Source organism: Budorcas taxicolor, chromosome 12 (genome assembly GCF_023091745.1).
Source record: "Budorcas taxicolor isolate Tak-1 chromosome 12, Takin1.1, whole genome shotgun sequence".
In the NCBI taxonomy this organism is placed as follows: Eukaryota; Metazoa; Chordata; class Mammalia; order Artiodactyla; family Bovidae; genus Budorcas; species Budorcas taxicolor.
In genome coordinates, this window is record NC_068921.1 from 15,335,582 (window position 1) to 15,362,975 (window position 27,394).

The 27,394-nt window shown below is 40.5% G+C and overlaps 1 protein-coding gene across 1 annotated transcript in view; it reads right to left on the reverse strand.

Annotated features, from left to right (window-relative positions):
• Window positions 1–9,212: 9,212 nt before the first annotated feature.
• NUFIP1 (nuclear FMR1 interacting protein 1) overlaps window positions 9,213–27,394 on the reverse strand; it is a 32,602-nt gene continuing 14,420 nt past the window's right edge. Inside the window, exons 6-10 of the mRNA XM_052650220.1 lie at window positions 25,509–25,601; window positions 21,915–22,108; window positions 14,307–14,423; window positions 10,826–11,058; window positions 9,213–9,501 (exon numbers count right to left, since the gene is read on the reverse strand). Of these exons, the coding sequence (XP_052506180.1) occupies window positions 9,385–9,501; window positions 10,826–11,058; window positions 14,307–14,423; window positions 21,915–22,108; window positions 25,509–25,601 (754 nt within the window). The 3' untranslated portion in view covers window positions 9,213–9,384. The remainder of the gene's footprint in view (window positions 9,502–10,825; window positions 11,059–14,306; window positions 14,424–21,914; window positions 22,109–25,508; window positions 25,602–27,394) is intronic.

Sequence of the window (27,394 nt, forward strand, 5' to 3'; positions counted from 1 at the left end):
CTGGGAACTTAATAGAATTGCAAATCCTCATGACCCACCAACGGGTTTCCCTGGTGGCTCAGATGGTAAAGAAACTGCCTGCAATGAGGGAGACCCGAGTTTGATCCCCAGGTTGGTAATATCCCTTGGAGAAGGGAATGGAAACCCACTCCAATATTCTTGCCTGGAGAATCCCATGGACAAAGGAGCCTGGCAGGCTACAGTCCATGGTGTTGCAAAGAGTCAGACACGACTGGGTGACTAACATACACACAGGACCCACCAAAGACCTGTGAGTCAGAAACTTGGGAGGTGGATCCAGCAATCTGTATTGGAACAAGCAAGACATCCTGCAGGGGCTTCTAAAACACAGAATGGCCTGCATGAGATGTTTTCAAACCTGTCCAATCACCTGAGGAACTTGTTAAAATATTCCTGGGCTACATTCCCGTATCTACAAAACCCAGAATCTCAGGGTTGGAACCTGTATTCAGGTGACCAGCCTGATGTGGGAGCCACTGGTCGACATCAAAGTAATTCAGCGTCTGACATGGTGAGCAATTCATCTTCATATGCCACTTCTCCTTGCTAGGTGATTAAGGGCAGTAAGTACCACAAACTCTACAAGCCAAACTCAGTATGTAATTTGATTCGTATCTTCTATCTTCTCAGCTCTTTGATTTTACAACAGTACCTTTCAGAGTTCTTCTTTTGATGCTTTTTGATGAATGTCTCCTTGTCTCAGTCTCATCATCATACCCACCAAAAACCATGTTGAGATCTAACAGGCGCTTACCAAATTCAAACATTGTTATCTTAGTTGCAGTCAAAACTATTCCTTGAAGATGTCCCCAACATTCCAAAATATTCAAAAGAAAAGTGCCCAGCCTTGTAACACATATATGCATCTAAATCAGTTTTTTTTTTTCCTGCTTCTGCAAAGAAATAGATTTCTATCACAGTGATTTGGCAGTGTTTTAAATAAACAAAAAAATAAATATGGGAAGAATTGAGACAATGTCTAAAAACAAAAGCTAGAAAATATTTCCAGAGTTGAAACCATAAATGTAATCCTAGATTTACTTTCAAGCAACAGAATTTTTAAGAATTTTCCTATCTTAAAATTCTTCCATATCCTTGGATTTATACAGTTCATCTGCCAGTAACATTGACTGGTCTATTGTAGGTAATTTTACATGTCTCAGAAATTCTCAAACAAGATAATGATATATGACTTCAGTTCAGTTCAGTTCAGTCACTCAGTCGTGTCTGACTCTTTGTGACCCCATAAATCGCAGCACGCCAGGCCTCCCTGTCCATCACCATCTCCCGGAGTTCACCCAAACTCATGTCCATCGAGTCAGTGATGCCATCCAGCCATCTCATCCTCTGTCGTCTCCTCCTCCTCCTGCCCACTAATCCCTCCCAGCAGTAGGGTCTTTTCCAATGAGTCAGCTCTTTGCATGAGGTGACTTACTTCCCTCAAGATATAAGGCCATAGGTCAGTGAAAAGGGACAAAAAAAATGAGTGGTCACTGTCACGTAAAAAATAAAAAGGCCTCAATTACTGGTTATCTTCAGATAGTTTAGTGGTTAGGGAGAGCAATCTTTGATTGCGTAAAACCAGAACTTGTGAAGTGGCTGCTGCTATCATTCCAATAAAACAAGGAAGTGGGACTTCCCTAGTCCAGTGGTTAAGATGCCATGCTTCCACTGCAAGGGTGCAGGTTTGATCCCTGGTCAGGGCACTAAGATCCTGCATGCCATGCAGCCAAAGAAACCCCCCCAAAACAAGGAAGAAATTTCAGTAGTTTTAAGAAATTGGAGAAAAGTGCATAGGAAGGAAAAAAAGGGAGCCTTGATTAAATAACTGTGCCTTTAAAGATACTAATTCAAATAAAGCCTGTAGTCAGGCTTTACAAATTAAAGCACAAAAATAAGCAGAAAAACATGCGGATACTGAACTGCAAATACTAAACCCAGGAAATGATGGTATTCCCTCCTAATAACCAGAAATCAAGTTGCCAGAAACTGGAATGTGGAAACCTTCATACAAGGGGTGAAAGATCCTGAAGCAAAGAGGTCATAGTTTTTCCAGGATTTGTACAGACTTACGTTAAGTCAGCCGGGTACAGAGGACCAATAGAAGAGACTTGGTTTTTTTTATTACTAATTTATTTCTGGCTGCGCTGGGTCTCCGTTGCTGCACAGGCATTCTCTAGTTGCGAGGAGTGGAGGAGCGCTGGAGGCTTCTCATTGTGGTGGCTTCTCTTGTGGCGGAGGACAAGCTCTAGGCGATCGGGCTTGAGTAGTTGCAACACACAGGCTCAGCAGTTGTGGCTCCCAGGCTCGAGAGCACAGGCTCAGTAGTTGGGGTGCAGGGGCTTTGTTACTCTGTGGCAGGTGGGGTCTTGCCAGACCAGAGAGAGAACCCATGTCCCCTGCATTGGCAGGCAGATTCGTATCCAGGGTACCACCAGAGAAGTGCCACTTGATCTCTTTATGAGAAGACCCAGCAAGTGTTCCAAACATTAGCCACACCAGTGCGTTTCACAGGGCACACTGCACGGCAGGGCACCGTCTCTAGGCCTACAGCTCTAAAGAACACAACTTCGAGTCAGGGTCTTTTGTCTGTACATCAGAGTATCTGTCTTCTTTATTACTCCATTTAATCATACTTACTGATTTTCCCCTCTTCCAATTTTGAGAAAGAATCCTTCGTTTGCTAGGTCACTCCCAAGCTGCGTCCAGGTCTGCTAACAAGAGACTGATGGGGAGCAAGTCTGCCCTCCAGAGCTCAGCTTCCATCAGAGGAAGTGGCTTCTCTTCTCCTGGCGACCTCTCAGTCCATTTCAGCCTTACACATCAGGCAGTCACCGGACAAAGGAAGTGAATTAGGAAACTTTCAAATGCTAATTCAAAGTGTGGGCTGTGGAAGTTAGAAAACCCTCAGAAGAAAGACTGCCCTGGCCTGTCCATCAGTGGGGGTCTCGCCTCCTCTCTCCCTGAGGACTCACTGACCCTAGCACCCAGCAGTGGGGAAGAGCTCCACAGAGCACCACCATCTTCACACTTAAATTCAAACATACTGTCCTCCTCAGAATTTAACTCTCATTTTGTAATGGAAAAGAGGAAGGTGTTAGTAAATACAAGAAATAGGTTGAGCTTTCAAATACATCCAAAATAGTTTTCCACTTCTCATACACAAAATAAGGCACAATATGAAATATACAGGATGATCGCAACTATGTTATCACAAAAAGTTTTAGAAGCTTATCTGATTGTACGGTTGATGATTTTAAGGCGTTAATTTATAAATGATAGTTTGGTTTTCTTATTTTTTCAAGTCCCTATCTTCTAGAGATGTATACTAAAATATACAGGGATAAAATATTAAGATTCTTGAGTATAAGCTTCAAAATAGCCTCCAGTGGGGTGGGGTGAGGTAAGGCGGGCTGGCGAGGGAGGCTAAAGGGAACTGAACATGACTGGCCACAGACACATGAAGTGCTGAAGCTGCAGGATGGGTGGGAAGAAGGGCATCACTACATCACTTTCTTTCTATACGTCACATACTTTTATGTGTGCTTGAAATTTTCCAAAAGAAAATGCTTTTTAAAAAAGCCACAGGGACTTCCCTGTGGCTGTTTCATGGTTAAAACGTCATGCTTCCAATGCAGAGGGTGAGGGTTTGATCCTTGGTCCAGGAACTAAGATCCCACGCGCCATATGGTGCGGCAAGTAAAAATTACTTTAAAAAAAAAAAAAAAGCAACAAAAAGGAGAGAGAAAAAAATAAAGATACCCAAAACACTGCAGAGTAAAATGAAAAGAGAGATTCAGTTAAACGTCTTTATTAGAACAACCAACTGCTCTCTCCCTATGCTCCGAATTCCTTGAAATGATCATTTTTAAAAACAATTCAATATTTACAACAGGGAAGAAATACAAGATAAAGGATGGCATCAGGAAACCAGTGGCTTGAGAAACTCCTAAGTTCCTCAAAGTGGTTCTCAAAATGCACCCCCCCCACCAAAAAAAAACTCGCCAGCACTACCTGAAACCTGCCATAAGTGCAAATTCTTAGGCCACATCCCAACTCTTAATTATAACCTTTGGGGGCAGAGCCCTGCAATCTGGTTTTAACGAGCCCCCCCAAGTGATTCTGATGAACCAAAGTTTGAGAACCACTATAAAGGTGACCAGGAAACTTGGAAGGAAAGTTATGACCAACCTAGATAGCATATTCAAAAGCAGAGATGTATTACTTTGCCAACAAAGGTCCGTTTAGTCAAAGCTATGGTTTTTCCAGTGGTCATGTATGGATGTGAGAGGTGGACTGTGAAAAAAGCTGAGCACCGAAGAATTGATGCTTTTGAACTGTGGTGTTGGAGAAGACTCTTGCGAGTCCCTTGGACTGCAAGGAGATCCAACCAGTCCATCCTAAAGGAGACCAGTCCTGGGTATTCACTGGGAGGACTGATGCTGAGGCTGAAACTCCAATACTTTGGCCGCCTCATGCAAAGGGTTAACTCATTGAAAAAGACCCTGATGCTGGGAGGAATTGGGGGCAGGAGGAAAAGGGGACGACAGAGGATGAGATGGCTGGATGGCATCACCTACTCGACGCACATGAGTTTGGATAAACTCTGGGAGTTAGTGATGGATAGGGAGGCCTGGCGTGCTGCGATTCATGGAGTCGCAAAGAGTCGGACATGACTGAGCAACTGAACTGAACTGAACTGAATAAAGCTGACCAGGTTGACAAGAAACAAGAGGAAGGCCTCCGCCCAAACCAGCCCCAGAGATAACCACAGGAAAGGTAAAGGTGATTCCAGAGGTACTCTAAGCCGAGTCAACAGATGACAGAAAGCCGGGGACTAGCTGCATTAGTTTGGAGAAGGCAATGGCACCCCACTCCAGTACTCTTGTCTGGAAAACCCCATGGACGGAGGAGCCTGGTAGGCTGCAGTCCATGGGGTCGCCAAGAGTCGGACACGACTGAGTGACTTCACTTTCACTTTTCACTTTCATGCATTAGAGAAGGAAATGGCAACCCACTCCAGTGTTCTTGCCTGGAGAATACCAGGGATGGGGGAGCCTGGTGGGCTGCTGTCTGTGGCGTCGCACAGAGTGGGACACGACTGAAGTGACTTAGCAGCTGCATTAGTTAAGTCCTAAACCTGCCCAGCTCCAAAACCAAGCGGTTGGCAGATAAGAGTTCTGCCCCGGAGAAAAGCTCCATCCTCAGATTAAAACTCTTGGTATTTTGGCAAAGAGATGGGAGTGACGCCAAGAGCCTAGACTTTTTTGCCCACTCCCCCTCAATTCTAAAAACTCTGTGTGAACAAAAAGCTTCCTTTTCTCAGTCAAGGTAAACATCTTTTGGAGCAAAGAATGCTTTATACAAATCTGGGAAAAATCCATGCCAACCCATTAATCAAGAAAATCTCTTTCATATGTAAAAGTGATTCTTTCAACAATTAGCAGTAAGATAATTGTTCAGTAAACTGAACAAACAGAACAACTGACAATCAACGGGGAAGCAATTAATTCAAGGAATAGAAAATAACGTGAAAACTCTCACTGGTATCCTTAGAAATATAAGGGTACTACACCTATGAAAAAAGCAATCAGAATAAGAAAGCAATCTTGAATATTTGAAAGCAAATTGCTAAATATTAAAAACTAAATAGAAAAGCTGAATGATTGTAGCATATCACAGCATATCATCAAGTAATTAAACGTTGGATCCTCATTTCAATTCAAAAAAAACAAATTGGGAATTCCCTGAAAAGGGAATTAGGGATTTGGAAGATAACATTTTTGGGGGTGGGGGCGGGCTGCACCACGCAGAGCATGCAGGATTCCTGACCAGGGAATGAATGAACCCTCCCCGCTGCGGTAGAAGCTCGGAGTCTTAACCACTGGATTACAGAGCAAGTCCTTGGAAGATAACATCTGGAGAAATCTTTCAGAATAGAGCAAAAAGACCAAGACAAATTATGTAAGTCCAGTGAAAGGATCAGGTCACGAAGTTCCATATTCACTTGGTAAGTCCAGAAAAACAAAAGAAAAAATGGAAAGAAAATAAATCATTTCAGAAATTGTCCTTAGTCCAAGAATGGTACAATTCTTCAGAGTGAAAGGACCATCAGGTAAGCAGAATGAATGACATATATTATATCCCACATACCTGGGCATTATTGGTGAAATTTTAGGACTGTAAGCATAAAAAGAAAACCCAAGGTTTTTCATGAAGGTGAAAAGTAAGTTTTTGCTAATAAAGATAGAATTCGACTGTTGTCTGCCTTTTAAGAAGCAATACTGGATACTAGCGATCATGTGTTCAATTTTGAACCTAATACCCTAGGTTTTTGTTTTTAATTGAAATGAGGATTCAACATTTAATTACTTGATGATATGCTGCAATATATCAAAACAACTAACCCTGGGATAAAGGGAAAAGCAGTGAACTAATAGTTTTCTAAGTAATGATACATAATGTCAAGACACAAACACAAACACACAAAGATAATAAAGATGAATCTAAAAAACTCACATGACTGCACCCAGAGAAGAGGACCCAGGTGGGGAAGTGAAAGAATGCTAAGGTAACTGACTTGATTAGGAGGTGAGTGGAAAATACGGCTACTGATTAGTAAGTATAGAAAGAAAAGGTAACCCTTAAAGAAACAGCAATATGTTGAATTAATCTCAAAGCACTAGGAGAAAAAACTACAATCAATCAAGCCAATAAAACGTTTAAATAAAAACAAGCACAATCTTCAGAAAATACAAAATACAATGGCAGGAACAATCCAAACATTTCAACTGTTTCAATTAATATGAACAGATTAAACTTCCCAAAGACTCTTCGATTGAACTCCCCTAAACCTGTTTTGAAAATAGAAGCCAATGCAGAAAGTATTAAGGACAAAAAAGAATATCTCATAGTTGTAAAAGGCACAACTCACCAAGAGTCACATTACACTTTCACATCTCTGAAATCAATCCATTAAATGGACATCAAGAATGTAGAAGGTCTGACAATTAACAAGGTAAATCCAAAAAAGAACAAGCATGGCACCCTTCTCCCCTCAAAACTCAGAATATTTACAAATATTGACCATGCATTCCATAAAGCAGAAACCATACAGGTTACACTCTACCTGCTTGGGAATTGTAAACATACTTAAGCAATTCCTGGGTTAAATATAAAGTGAACAGAATCTGAAATTACCTCCTAGAAATAAACAACAGTCACCACAGCTTGACACTGTTGGACATAGCCAGGGCAGTACTCAGTGGGGCATTTTCAGTCTTTACTACATTTATTAGAAAACAAGAAAGATTGAAAATAAAACTTTGCACAGTATACCTCAGAGCAGTGATTATCAATGCCCCTGGAGACATGATGGTCCTTTGAACACAGACTAGGAGTCTGTGAATTCATTTATATATTTGAAACCTATGGAAATCGCACACTAACCTGAGATAAAACTGCAGACTAGTCACAATTTGAATATCAAATCAGTTTGTAATATTGGTTACTTCTCTGTCCTGTTGAGATGAACTGGGTTAAGAGTCACATCTTTGAATAATGCAAGGTTCTATTCATTTTTCTTTTACTCCATTAAAGTATTATATGAACTGAATTAATGAGTGAACTGGTTGCTGATTTTCCAAAATACGGGGCTCTCTGGAGGAAGAGAGTAAAACAGATTAAAAAGGTCTGTACAGTTGTTACCAGGTTGGGAAACACTGACCTCAGTATGACTGTTAATCTCAGGTCTGTGATGTCGCAGTGTTATGTACCAGGTGTCCCAGGATTCGGGATGAGATCTTAGAGATGTAAAGGAGCAAAAGGGGCAGAGGGCTGCTGTCAGCTCTCTTGCCCTACTTCTTAAAGTCAAGATTCATGGATTTCAAATATCACCATGTCAAATAAAATTAATTTTCCAACTACAAGAGACTAAATTCTAAAAATCTAGCTCCTTTGGCTGAATGTCAAGACAGGAGCTCTAAGGAATGCATGTGAGTCAGTTCTGATGAGATGGATGAACCTAGAGCTTATGATACAGAGGGAAGTAAGTCATTACGAGAAAAACAAATATCATGTATTAACGCATACGTAGTGAATCTAGAAAGGTGGCACTGATGGGCCTGCTTGCAGGGCAGCAGTGGAGACGCAGACATAGTGGACAGACACGGACCCGGGTGGCAGAGGAGGAGGAGAGGCTGGGACGGACGGAGAGAGGAGCATGGGAACACAGGCGGCCACTGTGAAACAGACAGCCAGTGGGGATTTGCTGTATGACTCGGGAACTCAAACCCGGGCTCTGTAACAACTCAGAGGGGCGTGATGGGGTGGGAGGGGGGAGCGAGGCTCAGGAAAGAGGGGACGTTATGTATACCTGTGACTAATTCATGTTGATAACAGGGCAGAAACCAACACAATATTGTGAAGGAATTATTCTTCAATTAAAAATAAATACATTAAAAAAAAAAGAGTAGAGCTCTAGCACTAGCTAGCACAAATGACTAGAACATAAAAGACCAGAGCCTCTAGCATTACAGGAGATAAAAAGACCTTAGTAGCTGTTACTTATTTAAAACATATTTTAAAGCTTCAATTATTGCCTTTATAAGCAAATTTTAATTCTTTAAAACTCATGTAATATTTCACAAATTACTGTTTATGCCATAAAAAATTAACTGAACCTCATCAAGTACTATACTTTACATACTTTTCCACAGGAAAAAAATTTTAAAACGTCCAGTTCTGAACCATACCAAAAAGAAGCACTTCTACTGAACTGGAACATAAACAGAAGCCACATCTGTAATATTTCAAAGGATCAATACCTGAGCTGCCAATAGGTGAATGTCAACATGTTCTTTGAAATAAACAGCAGAAATTTAAATTTCAAGATGTTCTCATCGTATTAATTCGCTCTGGTTTATTTTAAAATACCCTCCTTTTGCAGGAGTTAAAGAACAACTCTTCCTCTCATTTATTAAAAACAAAATGACTGTATTTCTCTCCCCAACCTACAGTACTCCTCAGCTGAATTTAAAAAATTTTCAAGTTTTTTTCCTTACCACTAAACCAGCATCTTCAATTCTTATCTGGCCCAGGAGTAGACTTCCTTATACAACAGCAATAAATACAAAGTAGAATTCTGCCAGCAAATATTACATATGATCCCAACAATACAGACAGTCTTAAAAATCAATAAGGTATTTATTTATATAGCATCAAAGACTTGAAAATCCTACATGATAGCCCATGAGGCTTACAATTTCATTACTAATCCAGTTGAAAAAAGAAGAATTTTCACCCACAAACTTGAGGTTGTTACCATCTTACATGCTTCAGACATGTGTGCTAAATACCAGATACCTATTCATCTTTAGTGTTCACAGTAGTAGTATTAAGTCCAAAAAAGTCTTTTTTGATGATGTACCGAACACACTGCAAAATCACATTTCTTTCATGTCGAATGTCCGGAGCTAACAGCTAAAAAATAATAAATAAAAAGATTAGCTTTTAAATAAAATACATCCAAGAAACACCATCTAAGATATTCTATGTGCCTTCTCTATATGAAGAACACAGAATAATAAAGATTTGTATTATATTTACTAATTATTTCACTAAAAAACAATGTAAGACTATCTCCTTTTAACGAAAACTATTGAGATTTAAACACTAGTATTCAAGGTCTTCTTCAGAAGTATCAAGGAAGGGACGGGAAAATTAGGTTTAGAAGCTTACAATTCTTTACATCTAAAAACCATGTTAAACAGGATCCTCCCAAACCCAAATCTATAAACAGCAGAGAAACTGGTATGGAGCTATAGCAAATATTGTAATAATGAAACCAGCAGTAAATATCCCCAACATTCCCGGTCTTTCAGGACTTCCCACTTTTGTGCTTACTGTAATTGAAAGAAGGCTGAAAATCCCTGGTATCTAGAATACATAGCCAAGGAATCACATGTGATTCGCCAAAAATAATAATGTAACTACTCATTTTATTTCTGATGTCAATGTAGTTCAGAAACACCCACAGAAGAACTTTCAGTAAACAGATGATTTAATATACCACCTACAAGGAAAACATTTTAAAAATGCAGTTTCCTTTACATAGCACCCAAATTTAGGAAATAGAGAGTACATTTCAGATCAATTTTATTAAGAAGCAACTGTGTCTGCATGTAACATGCCATGGTCTGCAGTCACAGAACACCTGAGCTGCAGCACAGGCACCTCCCTAACCGGGCAAAAACCTGACTTTGCACAGAACATCACCAGGCAGGTTTACGATTCCACTAGAAATTTCAGGGTATTTCCATCACTCTTAGATATGAAAGTCTTAGATCTTTGAACAGCTTCATGTCCATTACCCAGAATCAAAAGAGGCACTGTTTCTTTATAATTTAAAGAAAATCGTAAGCTTTGAGCACATCACACTGAGAATAAAGTCAACAACGCACAAAATAAACACACAAAACCCTTTTTCTCCCTTTAGCCTGCACTGTATTTCGTCGTGCTTTCAATGAAAATTTTAAAAAGGTCAGTACACTTCGATATGCTTTATCAACTACCTAAGCCTAGGTTCTTTTATCTTAAGCAGTTCTGAAAATTGTAATTATCCCACACTTACTGAGTATCAGCTATATTCCAAAGGCAGTTTCAGAACTAAGATACATAGGTAACTCTTCAAGGAGCATATGTCTCTGGTAACCTTAAAACAAACACACAAACACACACACACACACACACACACACAAGCCCAGTAGCTCTATTCTCAGGACAAGAGAACACAATGACCACTTACCATTTCCAGGAGATATGGATGGTGTGTTCTTGGTTCAAATAATGTTCGATAGTTGAGGTTATTTTTTCTCCTCTTAGGATTTGTGTTTTTAAAACTTCTCTTTTGGCTCTCACACTTGGCTTCTGAGGAGTTTCTAACAGTTACTCTAACATCTTGACTTGGTTTCTTAGGAGTATTGCTATGAAGAACCTGGTCTTCTGCCAGAATGTCTGCTTCAGTCTTGATGGGAGCTTCTACATGTGATGAAAAACAAACACAAAAATAACAAATTAAAAAACAGGTAAAACTTCCAAAAATATCCAATAAAAAACACCCCCCATAATAATCTCCTTCCCCAGCCGTAACAGTTACTTACTTGAAACTGAGCATGTACAGTGTATTACAAAATTTTTCAAATTGGGAACTATGACTGCCAATAACTGAGGAGATTAACTGCAAAGGGCTATGGAAAATGATCCCTATGAAAGAAGTAACACCAGACGGAAACTTGGATCTACACAAAGGAATGAAGACGGCCAGCGACAAGTCAATATGTGGATAAATACAAACGACCTTTTCCATTTGAAAAAATTCTGTAAAGACAATTGACAACTGGAAGCAAAAATGCGTAACAACAATGTATGTGGGGTTTATTAGCATCCACAGAACTAAAACCTGAGAGAACAGCACAAAGGAAGGGAAGAGGAAAATCTAAGCGTACTGCTGTAAAATTCTTAAATTGCAGGAACACCTTGCTTTACTGTGCTTTGATTTAATGGTCTTCAGACGCCGCATTTTGTACAAGTTGAAGGTTTGTGGCCACACTGACCAAGTCTGTTAGCACCATTTTTCCAACACTGTCTGTTCGCGTCTCTGCACCATATTCCGATGATTTTTTCTCAATGTCTCCAACTTTCGCTGCCATTCTATGTTATGGGCATGTGTAATCACTGATCTTTGGAACTACTACTGTAACTGTTTTGGGTCACCATGAACCATGTCCATGTAAGACAATCAATTTAACAATGTTATGTTCTCACTGCTCCACCTACTTGCCATTCTCCTCTCTCTCTCCTCCTCCTCCTCAGGCCTCCCTATTCCCTGAGACATCATACTGAAATTAGTATACAGTGAATAACCATACTAATGGTTAATAACCACAGGCTTCCTCAGTGGGTCAGCTGTAAAGAATCCGCCTAAAATGCAGGAGCTCCAGGAGATGCGGGTTCGATCCCTGGGTTGGGAAGATCCCCTTGAGTAGCAAATGGCAACCCACTCCAATTTTCTTGCCTGTGAAATCCTATGGAGAGAGAAGCCTAGCGGGCTATAGTCCATGGGGTCGCAAAAGTAGGACATGACTTAGCGACTAAAACAAAAACAACAGAGATGCTACTGGTTCAGAGAAGGCTCTCTTTATTTCCTTGTTTTACTTATTGCAAAGTCCTACTGTGTCAATATCCTATCCCAACCTATATAGCCCAGTAACACTGCAAGCTAGAAATCTGCTAGTGACCTGGATGGCTTAATAAATTCAAATTACATAAAATAATTCTTAAGGCTTAGGAATGTGAAGCAAGGACTTTTTCCTGAAGGCAGGACATACAAAGTCAAAAGAACAGCTATGCACCACCTATTGCCACACAAAGAAAGATGCAATGGAAGGCAATATAGTTGGCTTCTTTAGACCTAAGCTTTACATCAGCTTTGCCACATACTAGTTTTGCCAGTGTATCCTCTTGAAGCTTCTGCGTCTATAAAATTAAGGGCTGAAACCTTGATCCCTTCCAGTTTCCTCTCTGCCTTCTCAAAGTGGCAGTCTCAAAATGAAGACATGAGTATAAAACTATTAAATATCTTATCTTGGGAATGAGAGAGGAAAGCATTTGTATGGCTTGTTTTTATGGGATTCAGTAATCTGGTAATAGCTTTCTTTGCTATCACCTGTCATAAATACACAAGATAAGCAGGAAACATAATATGTGTTTAAAGAATAACTTCATCTTCATATCAGTGAACTGGGAACAAGAGTAAGGAACTAAATACTGTTTTTCTTAAAATTCAAAAAAATAAAAAAGAAGAAGAGGCAACCATCTGTAAAGGACTCCTCTGATAAAGCCAAAGTAGATTATATTTCAAAATTCAAGTAGCCTTTAACCAGTTACCACAGTAAAGCTTACGTTTCAAAAAGAGAAAAAAAAAAAAAAAACAACTTGTGTTAGAGAGACCCAGATCTAAACCTTAACTTTCATATTAAAGCCCAACTCTTCCTTCTTCAGCATCTTCCAACTACATAAACATTGATTTTCTCTAGCTTAGTCAACATTAAAAGTCCTGCCATCTTCATCCAATTACATTTAAATCTCCCTTTCATCCTACATTTTCACTTTGAAGACCCTCTATTCCTGTCTTCAGTAGAGCCCCTACTGTGATGACACATCTGAGACACACACTCAGAATTCTCTCGCGGCTGGTGAAGCCCAGGTATAACGACCATGCACAGCCAGGTTCAGAGGTGCAACAGGACACACGGTTATTCACTAAACAAATGCTGGGTTACTGACGTGAACCTTGGCTTGAGTTGCCCATACTGCCAAGCCTACTCGTAGCCCTTTTAAGTAAGTAAGTAAGTAAAGTCACTCAGTTGTGTCTGACTCTTTGTGACCCCGTGGACTGCAGCCCACCAGGCTCCTCAGGCCATGGGATTATCAAAGCAAGAATACTGGAGTGGGTTGCCATTTCCTTCTCCAGGGAATCTTCCCGACCCAAGGATCGAACCCGGGTCTCCCACATTGGAGGCAGACGCTTTAACCTCTAGGAGGCCCTAAAAGAGACGCTAGATACTGAGTTGGTTTATCACCATTGCTTTTTTGGGGGGGAAGGGAAGTTTGTCATCATCTTTTAAGGTTAAAACATGTATCCTGAATAACGTTAACTTCTCAGAAACACTCTCAAAAGGATTCCATGTCTCCCAATCTTTAAAATACACCACCTAATGCAACACAAGCATATACGATTCCTGTGTTCTCCAAATGAGACAGTTTAGGTAAATGTGCTCTATAAGGAGCAATGCCCCATATACAGGTACTTTACCATCCTCTTTGTCATAAAGGACCTCTCTCCAGCTTCAAAAGGTGAGAAACATGTTAAGACAAGGGTTCTTGAGAGTGGGAAGAAGTAATTAACTTCCTTTGCTTTATCTTTTAGAATCTTCTCTGATTTCACTAGTGGATATTATCTCTTCCCCTTCCTCTTCCTTCATTATGTTATTTTGCCCCTTTCTCCTAGAGAAGCAACACAGCTCTCCATCTCTACCACTTCCCTTCATCCCATGTTAACTTCTGAATCAAATGAGAAAGGAATTTGAGGCTCAACTGAAGAATGTGCATGACACATCTCGTCCTCAGACACATACACGTGAAAGGATGCTACTGATGCATAGTGTACATCAAAGCCAACAACGGAACGATCCGCACCCACTGTTACCGCCTGGAACCAGGCTCACCTTCCGGCTCACTCTCTGACCCCGAGAGGCTGCCATAGCTGCTCATCAGGGAGCACAGCGCTGGGGTCACTTCCTTGGGTATGACAGCACTCTGCGGTTTTTCCTCTTTGTCAGACTCTGAAACAGGAAGCACTGAGAATGAAACTGTACATCAAAAATATCTACCAGCATAATAAAGAAAGCTGACAGCCCCCCACTCCCTCATGTGTTAGTGAAAAGAAAGTACTTTCTGATCATTTCCTCAATCTTCCTGAAAAAGAAACCCAGGAGACTTGAAAATTTTCCCCTTGGTTTAAATCTTTACAGTCAGAGAAGCTATCTGCCCAAAGAGAAAACAGAGAGAGGGGCAAATGGAAGCTATATGCAACTGAAGTTTCTTAGCATGTTTCACTGGTTATGGAACTTGAGTCTTCTCTAAATGAATTATACAGTCTTTGTTATTAATTATTTTACTTTGTGCTATTAATTAATTTTATTACAATACCAGGAAGACCATAAATGTATTTAACATCACTGGACTAGGATCATGGACTCTGAAAATTAGATTTGGAGTAAATAACATATAAATGGCCACTCTTTTTAAGACTGGTTTAGAGGGTACAAGTAGTATTTCAGCCTTTCTACCGTTAAAGGCATAAACATAACGCTTCACTGAATCTGCCCTAAATTTTTATTATTTAGAACTTCTAAGAACTTAAGTAAACAAGCCAAGTACGAGAATTCAGCGAGTACTAAGAGCCTGCCAAAGGTAAAGTGTTTGATCAGAGCCCAGAAAGTTTAGTTGTAGCCCCAGGACACAACCTATTCCGTTTATTTTTGGCACCTCTGAAAGTGTATTACATTTATTCTGGACAAGTCAGTAGTGCCTGACGGAAGAATGAAGACAATAACTTGCTTGTGTAATGAACCAGCTCAACCACAACCAATAGAAAATGTTTCAAGACAGTACTGAACATTCACCAAGTCAGTCTAAGGGAAACTGAAGCACGCCCGCAGGAAAAAGGAAGTGAGTATGGAACTACCACCTTCCGGTACATGAAGTGAGAGCCTCTCTCCACCAATCCACACTGCCCAACACCCACTCCAGAAACTGCTCCTTGTCAATTCGGAGCTAACTTCTTATCCTTTCTCCGGAATTAATAAAGGGGAATTGAAAATATGCAGTTTTATTTATAAATGACTAGTGGATAAAACAGAATCTGCAACAATATTAGTGTGGAGACTGTTCATCTCATTGCTTCAGTGATGATATGCCAAAATGTAGAAGCACCAAAAAGTACAATACAGATGACTAAATAATGCTCTTTAAAAGCAAGAGCTCATTTAACCCTTTTGAAGTATCACCTTCACTATTAATTACAGGGGATAAAACGAAAATTCAAGAGAATCTGAACTGGATGATCCCTCAGGTAACAGAACAATACAACAGCTGGGTCAAATTTAAATCCTGGCTGCTGCTGCTGCTGCTGCTGCGTCACGTCAGTCATGTCTGACTCTGTGAGACCCCATAGATGGCAGCCCACCAGGCTCCCCTGTCCCTGGGATTCTCCAGGCAAGAACACTGGAGTGGGTTGCCATTTCCTTCTCCAATGCATGAAAGTGAAAAGTGAAAGTGAAGTCACTCAGTCGTGTCCGAATCCTGGCTACCTGACTCTAAATCCCAAGTATTAACTAGTGGGGTAGAATATCTCCTACAGATATATAAAGTCTTCTGAAAATTAAGTCGTCCTACCAAACTCTCTCTACGGTCAAGAATAATGCCAAGAAATGTCTTTCAGCTACAGCCCATTTCTCTGTTCCCTTTCAGAGCAAAACCCCAACTATTTACATAACTCACAGGGAAATCGCTTGGGCCTGAAATTTCCTACAACTATCTGACCCTCTAGAATCTACTTCAATCTGTCTTTCAGGCCCACCACACCAGTGAACTTTTTCTTCCAAGTTCACCGGATTCTTCTGTGTTGCCAAGTCTAGAGGTCACCTGTTGGTGTTCATCTTATTTAACTTAGTGACAACATCCGACAGCACGACTGACCCTTGACTAGCACAGGCTTGGAGCTCACAGGTCCACTTACACACAGCTGTTTTTCAATGCGAAATGCTACTGAAACCAACCTGCAATTAGCTGAATCCATGGATTCAGGGCTGTGGACGCAGAAGAACCACATCACACGAAAGGCAAACTACAGGGCGGACTCGAGTTTTCAAGCACATGGAGGGCTGGCGCTCCTAACCCCTGCAATTGTTCAAGGCCAACGGGAGGCCTTCATGTGACTTCCAGAACCCTTTCACTTGGCTCTCCTTTCCCAGAATTTAAGTCTCCCTACTAAATTCTCTTCATTGACCAACTTCAAATTTCTTGAGTTGTCCCTGGGTCCAATCCTCAGCAACCTTTCCCTCTGTGCCTCTTTCTCCTCTTATGATTTCACTGTATCTCAAATCTTAAAGTACTATGTAGAGGCCAATAAATCACAACTGTATATCTTCAGTTCTCCCCTAAAGCCCAGAACTAACTAATTGTTCAACATCTCTACTTAGATATCAAACAGGCATCTCAAAGGTTAGCATGCCCAAAAACAAAAAACACTTGATTTCTCCTCCAAACATGCCTGCCAGTTGGCCTCCATCTCAGTAAATGCCAGCTCTTTTCAATGGTTACAGCAAAACCTGTTTTGAACATATATCCAGAATCACACTGATCACTTCACTCCTACAATGGCAATCCAAGTCAACATTTCTTACCCAGACAGCTCTAGCACCCTCCTAGAAGAACAGCCTGACATCATCTGCCCACCTCTGCAGTCCATTCGCCACTGTAACACATCACATCACCTCTCTGCTCAACCTCAGAGTCAAGTCCCAAGTCCTTTCCTGCCTTAGACAAGACCCTATTCGAGCTGATCCTTCACCACTTTCTTCCTGCCTTACTCCGCTCCAACCCTGCTGTTCCCCAAGTACACAAAGCATGCTCTCCCCATGGGGTGCTTGCACTTGTTGCTTTCTCTGCTTGGAAAACTCTCAGGTCTCAGCTCCTAATTTCACTCAGATCTCTTAGTATCCCCTTATCAGAGATGCCTTCGCTAATTATACTAAATAGCACACTCCTTTCTCCAGCTGCCATTCTCAGTCCTTTTCCTTGGCGTTACTCGTCCTCATGGAGGGTATCAACCCATATTTATTTACTGTAGCTTCCCCAAGCAGAACATAAGGTACAGGAGAGAACGGGTTTGGCTGTGTTCAGTATACTGTATCCTCTGAGCCTAGAACAGTACATAAATGCTCAACAAATATTTGAAGAACAAACTGTTTCATGAATGAGTTAAATAAGGACAAGTTCAAAACGGGTAGCTAGAACAGATGACAGAACTATGCCAAGGTGGGGCCATAACAGAAACCTGGCTTCATCTGGATTCAGAGACTATTTCTTTTTTTCAATAAAATGATTCTTTTTTTCTTAAAAAATCACATATATATATCTAAGAAAAATACTGAGGGATATAAAATGTGAGCAGTGGCTGTCTCCATAAGTTAAGGAAGTATACTGCTTTTTATTTTATGTTTTCCCTATTTTTTTCCTTCTATTTTTTGCATCACTTTTACAATCAGAAAATGAATTATAAAGAAAACACAGGAAAATGAAACGTGGAGGCAAGTATTTCCTCACAATTCAGGAAGGGACTGCACAGCTTTAATTGGCCTACATATCAACCCTTCTTCCTGCCTTCCTTTTTCTCTAGACTTTATATTTTGAATCCACTTTAGATTTACACAAGCGTTGCAAAGCTAGTGCCAAGATTTTCCATAAACCCTTCACTTGGCTTCCCCTAATATTAACATCTTACATAACCACGGTGCATTAACCACAGCTAACAAATGAACACTGGGATAATACTACCACCTGAACTACAGACTGTGTTGTAATTTCACCGGTTTTTCCATTAATGTCCTTTTTCTGTTCTAGGAGTCAATCCACCAGAGCACATCACATTCAGTCTCCGGACTCCTTGATCTGTGTCTTCTTTCAATCTGTGACAATTCTTCAGTATTTCCTTGCCTTTCACAAACTTGACTGTTTTAAAGACTACTGGTCAATTACTGCAGAATATCCCTTAGCTGGGTCTGATGTTTTCTGATGATGAGACCGAGCTTATGGATTTTAGGTAGTGTCCTTCTCGTCATGTATCAGGGGGTACACACCAACCCGACTTATTACTGGTGACGTCAGCCGTGACCACTTGGTGGTCCCCACCATAAAGTTACTATTCTTCTCTTTCCTTATTTGATTTCTAGAAACAAGTCACTATGTCCAGCCCACATTCAAGGGGAAGGAAATTAAGCTCTATCCCTTGGAATAAGGAAGAGCAAAGAATTTTGGACAGATGTTAAAACCAAAACCTGGTGGCTGGTGTACTCATTACTAGGAGTGCCCTACAGCTCACTACTCCTGACTGCCTTCCTAAGGGCAAGAGCTAGAAGTTCACACAAATGAACAGCTCTTCCCTATTTCATTACCTTCAGTTATGTTCTGGGGACACACCACATGTGACTCTGGCTCATGTGAAGGAAGCTTCTCTAAACAAGGTAAAACTGATAACTGGAGAGTTGAGACACTGAGGATATTTAGGGTATGTGAAAAAAAGGGTACATGTTGTTTCCTGGAGCTATACTTGGGAGTGGAAAGTTGAAAAACCAGTGCTCGAAAACTTAGATTTGTAAAGCGTAAAAGTCCAGAAGAAATCCCAAGTAAAGGATAACAGGAATTTAAATGGAACCTTTCCTACAAAATCCAGCAACCATAATTTGATTGTTGGTATTCTGATTTCCTCAAAGAACAACATCACAAGTTTATAGCTTACTTTTAGGACTTTTGTATTCATGCCTTACATGTTCATCTCTTACCTTCACAAAAGTAAGGATTTCAACATTAAGCCACAACAAAATGACTTGATAGCTCTCACTCAACTGCTCCTAGGAACCTGACTGAATGCTTTCTATTATTAGGATGAAAGGCATTTAACTACTGTTTCTCGGGTCTAAAGTGTCTCTCAAAGATCTAGATACAGGCTTAAATACAGGCAAGTGTAATACAGTCATCTTTCCGTTAGTGCTTCACCAGACGAGCACACACTGAAACACTTCTTTAAAAAATGGAAAAACAGAATTGCCCAACCAGAGCCAACAATATGAAGGCAAAGACTTATTTAACTTCTATGCAGAGTACATCATGAGAAACGCTGGACTGGAAGAAACACAAGCTGGAATCAAGACTGCTGGGAGAAACATCAATAACCTCAGATATGAAGATGACAGCACCCTTATGGCAGAAAGTGAAGAGGAACTAAAAAGCCTCTTGATGAAAGTGAAAGTGGAGAGTGACAAAGCTGGCTTAAAGCTCAACATTCAGAAAACGAAGATCACGGCATCTGGTCCCATCACTTCATGGGAAATAGAAGGGGAAACAGTGGAAACAGCGTCAGACTTTATTTTTGGGGGCTCCAGAATCACTGCAGATGGTGATTGCAGCCATGAAATTAAAAGACGCTTACTCCTTGGAAGAAAAGTTATGACCAACCTAGATAGCATATTGAAAAGCAGAGACATTTCTTTGCCGACTAAGGTCCGTCTAGTCAAGGCTATGGTTTTTCCTGTGGTCATGTATGGATGTGAGAGTTGGACTGTGAAGAAGGCTGAGTGCTGAAGAATTGATGCTTTTGAACTGTGGTGTTAGACAAGATTCTTGAGAGTCCCTTGGACTGCAAGGAGACCCAACCAGTCCATTCTGAAGGAGATCAGCCCTGGGATTTCTTTGGAAGGAATGATGCTAAAACTGAAGCTCCAGTACTTTGGCCACCTCATGCAAAGAGTTGACTCACTGGAAAAGACTCTGATGCTGGGAGGGATTGGGGGCAGGAGGAGAAGGGGACGACAGAGGATGAGATGGCTGGATGGCATCACGGACTCGATGGATGTGAGTCTGACTGAACTCCAGGAGTTGGTGATGGACAGGGAGGCCTGGTGTGCTGCGATTCATAGGGTTGCAAAGAGTCAGACACAACTGAGCGACTGAACTGAACTGATTCAACATTACAGAACCCTTCAAATGTTCATTTAGAAAGTTGCATAAAACAAAGAACTATGTAATTTTCAAGTTAGTTAATGTTTATAACAGTAATCTTCATATTTGTGTTTCAAGTATTTTAATGACGTGGAAGTTTCTATTTAGGCACAGACTGTATTTCATCATCAAGGTCACAAGCTGTAAGCTTGAATAAGTATGTGGGCACTCTCCAACACTTTTTGAAGGAAAAAAAAAATCAGTACCCAAGAGTAACTGAGCCCTGGCCCCAAATGTCTTCTGCCTTTCCCTCGCTATCAGCAAGGATAAGAAGATGCTTTTCTAAAACTCTCTTTCACATCTCAACTCTCCTAGACCCATACAACACAGATTCGCTTTTTGGGGCCAGATTCAGACTTTGGAGGTAGTGCCGTGTACTAGCAGTAAGACTCCCAACTCTGACTCTGTCACTAACTAGCAGCATGACGAAGGTAAATGACTCTAAGTTCCTCGGTTCAAAAACGGAAGCAGCAACTGCATGCATGTGAAAGGTCGTTATGAAGCAAAGAGCTACTATACACAAAGCACTTAGAGTACAGTTAAGTACCTTACTTAATAAGTGTTAGTTGCTGTTAGAATATTTATTATTACTATTCCTACTGAATTTTATCTTGTCATTCTTAGCCCAACATCTCCTCATGCCAAGATCTTTCTCCATCCTGATTTAGTCAGTGAAGCAGTTGCCACGTCCCCGCCCATTTCTTCCCATCCTTTAAGTTCAATAATCTGCTGTGTGATTATCGTAGAAGCCACCCTCCCCCAGGCTGAGCAGGGCCTGCTGGCAAACCTACAGCAATCACTCATCAGTCCACTCACTGGTAACACGCCTTTGCAGAAGAAGAAGCGCTAGCAACTAGATAAAGCCTCACACCTTGTTACTGGAAAGAAAGATGGTAAAATATTTACATCGATGTTTTTTCAGAAAAGAAACGAAGTCTTAGAGGCTGAATGATATCTTTCTATGACAGCAACATTTCTGTCCTGTAATTTTTCCACTTGTAAGCAAGAGTAAACTTATCTCCTAAATTCTAGAGGGAACTCAAGACATATAAATATATTCTATGCTGTGAGGAAGAACAGTATTATTTAATATACTGAATTAATGTTATTTACCCAAAGAGACCAGGTTCATGCTGAGCAGCAAAAATACTGGCTTCCCTTGGAATTACTGCTTTCTAGGTGGGAAAATTCATCTAATGGTGTAAATCTGAATTCACAGCATCAACCCATTCGAAACAGTCTTAAGATATTTCCAAGATTTTATGATACTATGCAAATTACCCAATAAATACAATCTTTCTCCCACATTCTGCCTGCTTCATGTATTCATTCCCAAGATTCATAAAAAATTTCTTAAAGTGAGGTTTTAAATAAGACACTCCTTTTAGGAACAAAAGCATCATTCTACTTTTTTACATACAAGGATGTGAAGAAGCAACTTCTGCATCATTGTCTATACTCTTAAAAACACGGTGTTTTCCTATTTAGCTTACCAGAGTCAGTGTTTACCAAAACACCCAGGGGGTCTGAATTTGCCTCACGTGGACTTTCAGGCTTCACATCACCCAAGCGGCTGCCTGACCCAGCAGCTGTTCCCTGTTCAGCATGGCCATTTTTCCACTTGTGATGTCTGCCAGGACTTTGGATTTTTGCCATCTGCGAATGTCTGGTCATCCCCTTCATCTTGCTGCAATAAGAAAAATGCAATTCTTAATATAAAAGGCACTGACCTTTCAAGAAAAATTTGAAAAAGATTACTGAATGCAAAAGAAACTTAACTGTCAAATCAATTACTTGTCACCTACTACACTGAAGAGATCAGAAAAAAATAAACTCAATGGCTTCCAAAGACAGAACATTAAATGAAAACACAAATATATCATACTTTATCAATTCCAAATTGCACATTTCCTTCCCATAATTCAATTCCTCTAAATTGGGCTCTGTTGTACAATCAACAGCAAGTGAGTTTAATTGGCAGCATTTTTTCATTCCTATTATACATAAAGTAAAATGTTCCTCGGGGCTTCCCAGGTGGCCCTAGTGGTAAAGAACCCGCCTGCCAGTGCGGGTGTGGGTTCCAGCCGTGGATCTGAAAGATCCCCTGGAGCAGGGCACAGCAACCCACTGCAGTATTCTTGTCTGGAGAATCCCATGGACAGAGGAGCCTGGCAGGCTACAGTCCACAGGGTTGCAAAGAGCTGGACAAGACTGAAGCAACTTCGCACACAAGATATTCCTTAGACTTTATGAAGTGTGTTAACTACCTAATTTTAAGGAGCCTTAAGGTTTCTGATGATTTTACCAACATACTACCTTGTTTCTTGTTTGAGCCTCATGATAACTCCTTGAAATAGATTAGACAGGTATTGGGGTGGCAAAAAGGTTCCGGTTTTTCCGTAACATCTTACGGAAAAACATTTTGGCCAACTCAATTATTCTCTTCACGTTACAGGGGGATAAACTTAAAGATCATAGACCAAGCACAATTTCACAGCTAGCTCAAATCAAGTGCCCTCTCAAACCACCTTAATTACTACACTTAAGAGGAAAACAAATACTTATGTGAGCACATGCTTATGTAAACTATGCGCAGGAAAAAAAAAAGACCTTTTGAAAAAAGGTTCATTACATATACTCTCATGGACAATAATACAAGGTAAGAAAATAACACTAAGGCATATAATAATAAACTTAAAGGTAGTGATGAAAAGAAAATCTTAAAAGCAACCAGAGATAAAAGGAACAAGGTAATGGTAACAGCAGATTTCTCTTGGAAACCATGCAACTGAGAAAACAGTGGGGCAACATCTTTAAAGTACTGTAAATATCAAAAACACCATTAACCTAGAACTGCATATCTAGCAAAATTATCTTTCAAATAAGAAGGCAAAATAAAATCTCTTCAGACACATAAAGCTGAAAGAAGTCTTCAGCACGCCCTCACTATAAGAAATGTTAAAGGAAGTCTTTTAGGCAAAAGAAAAATAGTATCAGATAAAAAGATGATCTACACTCAAGAATGAAGGCTACGAGAAATGGTTAACTACACAGGCACCCTGCCCATCAGCTAGCCAACCCCTGGCTGTGACTGTCAAGATCAGCAGATATCCCCCAACTGACCCCAGATACGTGTGATGAGAGGGGGAAAAAAAAAAGACACCTACTAAGAGTAAAAAGGCAAGCCACAAGTTGCAAGACTGTATCTGCACCACCTATACTCTATACAAAAAGTGACTTGCATCTAACTCCTACAAATCAAGAAAAGCAACTCTGTTAAAAAACAGTCAAAGATTTGAACTGGCACTTCACAAGAGAATTATCAAAATGACCAATAAGCATATGAAAAGATGTCCAACATCATTAGTCATGAAGGAAATGGCATGACATGAGGAAAAGGTGTAACATATAACAATACTGCATACTGAACAGGACACAGAGAAATTAGATGCAGAGTCACAGCAGCAGCAGCAGTAGGCATATAAATCAGTACAACCATTTCAGAAAACTGCCTGCGTCTATCATAACTAAACACACAGTAAGCAAGTACTTACGTCCACAAACGACACGTAAAAGAATGTTCATAGCAGCTTTACTCATAATAGCCCAAAGTGGAAACAACCCAAGCGTCCAACAGCAGAATGAATATACAGGCACAGCCAAAAGTTTGTTCCACTTTTTCCGTACCATCTTACAGGAAAACCAGAGTGAACTTTTTGGCCAACCCAGATACATTCTCATAGCTGAGTTCTATACAGCAGAATGGATTAAGAATGGATTTACAGCTACATGCAACAATGCGGACGAACAGCACAAAATAATTTTGAGCCATAGAAACTACACCAAAGAAGATATACTATGTGATTCCACTTATACAAGGTTCCGCTTCCCTGTGGCTCAACTGCTAAAGAATCTGCCTGCGACGCGGGAGGCCTGGGTTCGATCTCTGGGTTGGGAATATCCCCTGGAGAAGGAATAGGCTACCCACTCCAGGAGAAGGAATAAGCTACTCCAGTATTCTGGCCTGGAGAATTCCATTCCTTGGGGTTGCAAAGAGTTGGACACAAATGAGCCAATTTCACTTTCATACAAGGTTCCAAGAACAGGTAAAATAAATCTATGATGATATTACTCAAAAGAGGTTACCTTTGTAGGGAGGCGTGAAACTACATAGGAAGGCCTAAGAGAGAAGCTCTGTGAGGTAAATACATCCTATATATCATTAATCCATGTGGAAGTTACACAGGTATGTAGGTATGTGTGCATGGACGAATTCATTGAGTTGTACACGATACAAAATAAAATGGGAAAGTTCTGTGAAGGTGAGATACTGGGAAAATGGGACGTCTCATACACTGCTGCTTGGAGAGTAAACTGGGATAGCTTCTGCGACAGATGTTTGGCACTTAGCTATCAATATTATGAATACATGTCTTTGACTCAGCAAATCCACCTCTAGGAACCTACCCTCAGAAACATCTGCATGTGTAAAACGTATGTACAGGGGAATAAGGGCAACTTTTTATTAGGAAAAGACTGAAAATGAATGTCTGTCAACAGAGAATTGGTTTAAGGAAAAAAAAAAAAGACGACCTTGTGGGGATATTCCTACCCTTCCTACACACCCAGAGAATGAGGAGTCTTGCTTATATATTAATACAGGACTATTCATTATTTGGCTAAAAAAAGCAAGACGGAGGATCATATCGAAAAGGAAAAGAACAGAAGAGACTACTATCTCTGTGCTGTATACAAATGGGACATCTCTAGAGAGGCGAAACGGGTTGCCTCTGGGAAGGAGGACCGCTCAGCCAGGGGACAAAGACAGAAAAGGCCTGTTAATATATATCATTTTGAAAACCACATGAGTATAGCGTATTATTATACTCATAATATACCTATGAGTATAGATATATTATTTTAAAATATAATTTTTAAAATTCAGCAAAAAAGTTACAAAAGCAAAAATTTCAGAATTGAAAATACAGAGGTTTTAGGATTCGGGTGTGTTCTCTTTTTATTATTTGTAAGAATGTACATTCATTTAAAACGAGCATTGAGAGTGCAAGCGATTTTCAGGAACTTACCCATACTGTGTCGTCGTCAACACCGCTCCTCTCTTTTCCTTTTCAAGTTTTAACTTCTTCTTCCTTTCAATATTAGCTAGAGTTGGGTAGTTTCTAGAAAACAATAAGAATCCATTATAAAAGGGCTTTTAGAGTACAGTTTTAATTATGCAGTCAAGCAATTGCTGCATTTAACAGTTTAGGTTTAACTAAAAATGACTAATACAGTAAATTAACGTAAACTTTTAATTCCTTCTAGATTTTTTTAAGGGTAAAAAAAGTAGGTCTACAATGATGTTGACCAGTGGCCAGTCCACAAACTCTACTACCAGTCTGCTACCAGGTAAGGAACTTACAATAGAATGCAAGTCAAATACATAATGTGCTGAAATGGATATAATTCACATATTTGGCACATATCCATAAGTACTGTGAGAAAAAAATGTATTTTCTTAGGCATGTACTTACGCAAACACATACTAGTAGGTATATCCGAAGTTACCAAGATAAGGAAGAGACATTTCTCAAAAAATAAACAGTCTACCAGGAAGGACAAGAAAAGCATGGTTATTTCTAAAGAACAACTATAACAAGGTACAAAATAAAATAAGCACCCCCTTGGGAGCACAAAGATTGGAGGGTGGGGAGGAAAGATCGTTATCTAGATGAAGAAACCCACAGAGAAAGGAACACGAAAGACACTGGCCTTAAATGGTGTTAACAGACACAATCCAATGGGAGAGGGGCAGTGTTCTAAGCAGAGACGACCACCCAGACAAACCAAGGTCTAAAAGTGCGAGAGATATCCAGGGAGTGGCAAGGGGTTCGTTTCGGATGAAACAGTTACAGGCAATCAGACCAGAAAGGGAGGCTGGGGCCCAAATGTGCCTTGAATGCCAGACTAGAAAGCCTATTTTTGATTCAGGGGTGATGGGGAGCCACTGAAAGTTCTGAACAGGGAGAGAGATGAACAAGGCAGTGGGTGAGATTAAATCTGACAGCAGCGTGCAAGATGAATTGCTCCGACAAAGCTTTCTTTGTTCCTTGGCACAGCTGTGTGGAAACGGAGGCACCAAACGTTGGTGGTGAGAGGAGCAGATCCCAGGCGGGCGAACACGGACAGCTCTCCTACCACTCAGCCTGGCTGCTCACCAGAATGAATTCTGAGAAACATCAACACACCGTGTTCGGCCATTATCTCGAGGACACTGTTTCCACCCTTCTTTTTACAACATCTGCATCACTGACGTGCACAGCTCAGACAATATGAAGCTCATGGGCTGGGCACATTGGAAGATAAGAATGGAAATGACATTGAGTAAGTGGTGAAGTAATTAGGAAAAAAAAAGCAATGGATTTCAGCAAGGACAGAACAAAGCAATCTACCCAGCCAAGAAAAATAAACTTCATAAATAAAACATGATTAATGTACAAGCTATAAATAAACATAAGAGGAAAAGACCAAGGTCACAGGAGATAAAAATCTGACAGCCAGTCAGCACCGCATGACTACACTTCCAGAAAGCAAATACAAGGACTCCAGCACAGGTACGAGTGTGAAGTCCTCCCCTCACGACACTCAGAAGGGATCAGAAACTCTCAGGGTGATACAGCCAGCTTTGTACCGCTGAACTGAAAAGGAATGTTGAGGAAAACTCAAACTTGGGAGGGATTCAGAAGGGACTCACAGATGATTAACAGGATGAAAAATAAAACCTCCGAAGAAAGATGAAAGGAACTGGAACAACTTGCAGCCTTTAAAGGGAAGAGAAGCGACAAAAACACCACAATCTTACAGAGAAGATGGCCGACAGCTGTTCGCCATCTGAAGACAAACTCCCACAAGCAGAGATGCTGAGGGAAAAGGTGATGACTTTCACAGGCCCCACGGTGTCTAGACATGTAAC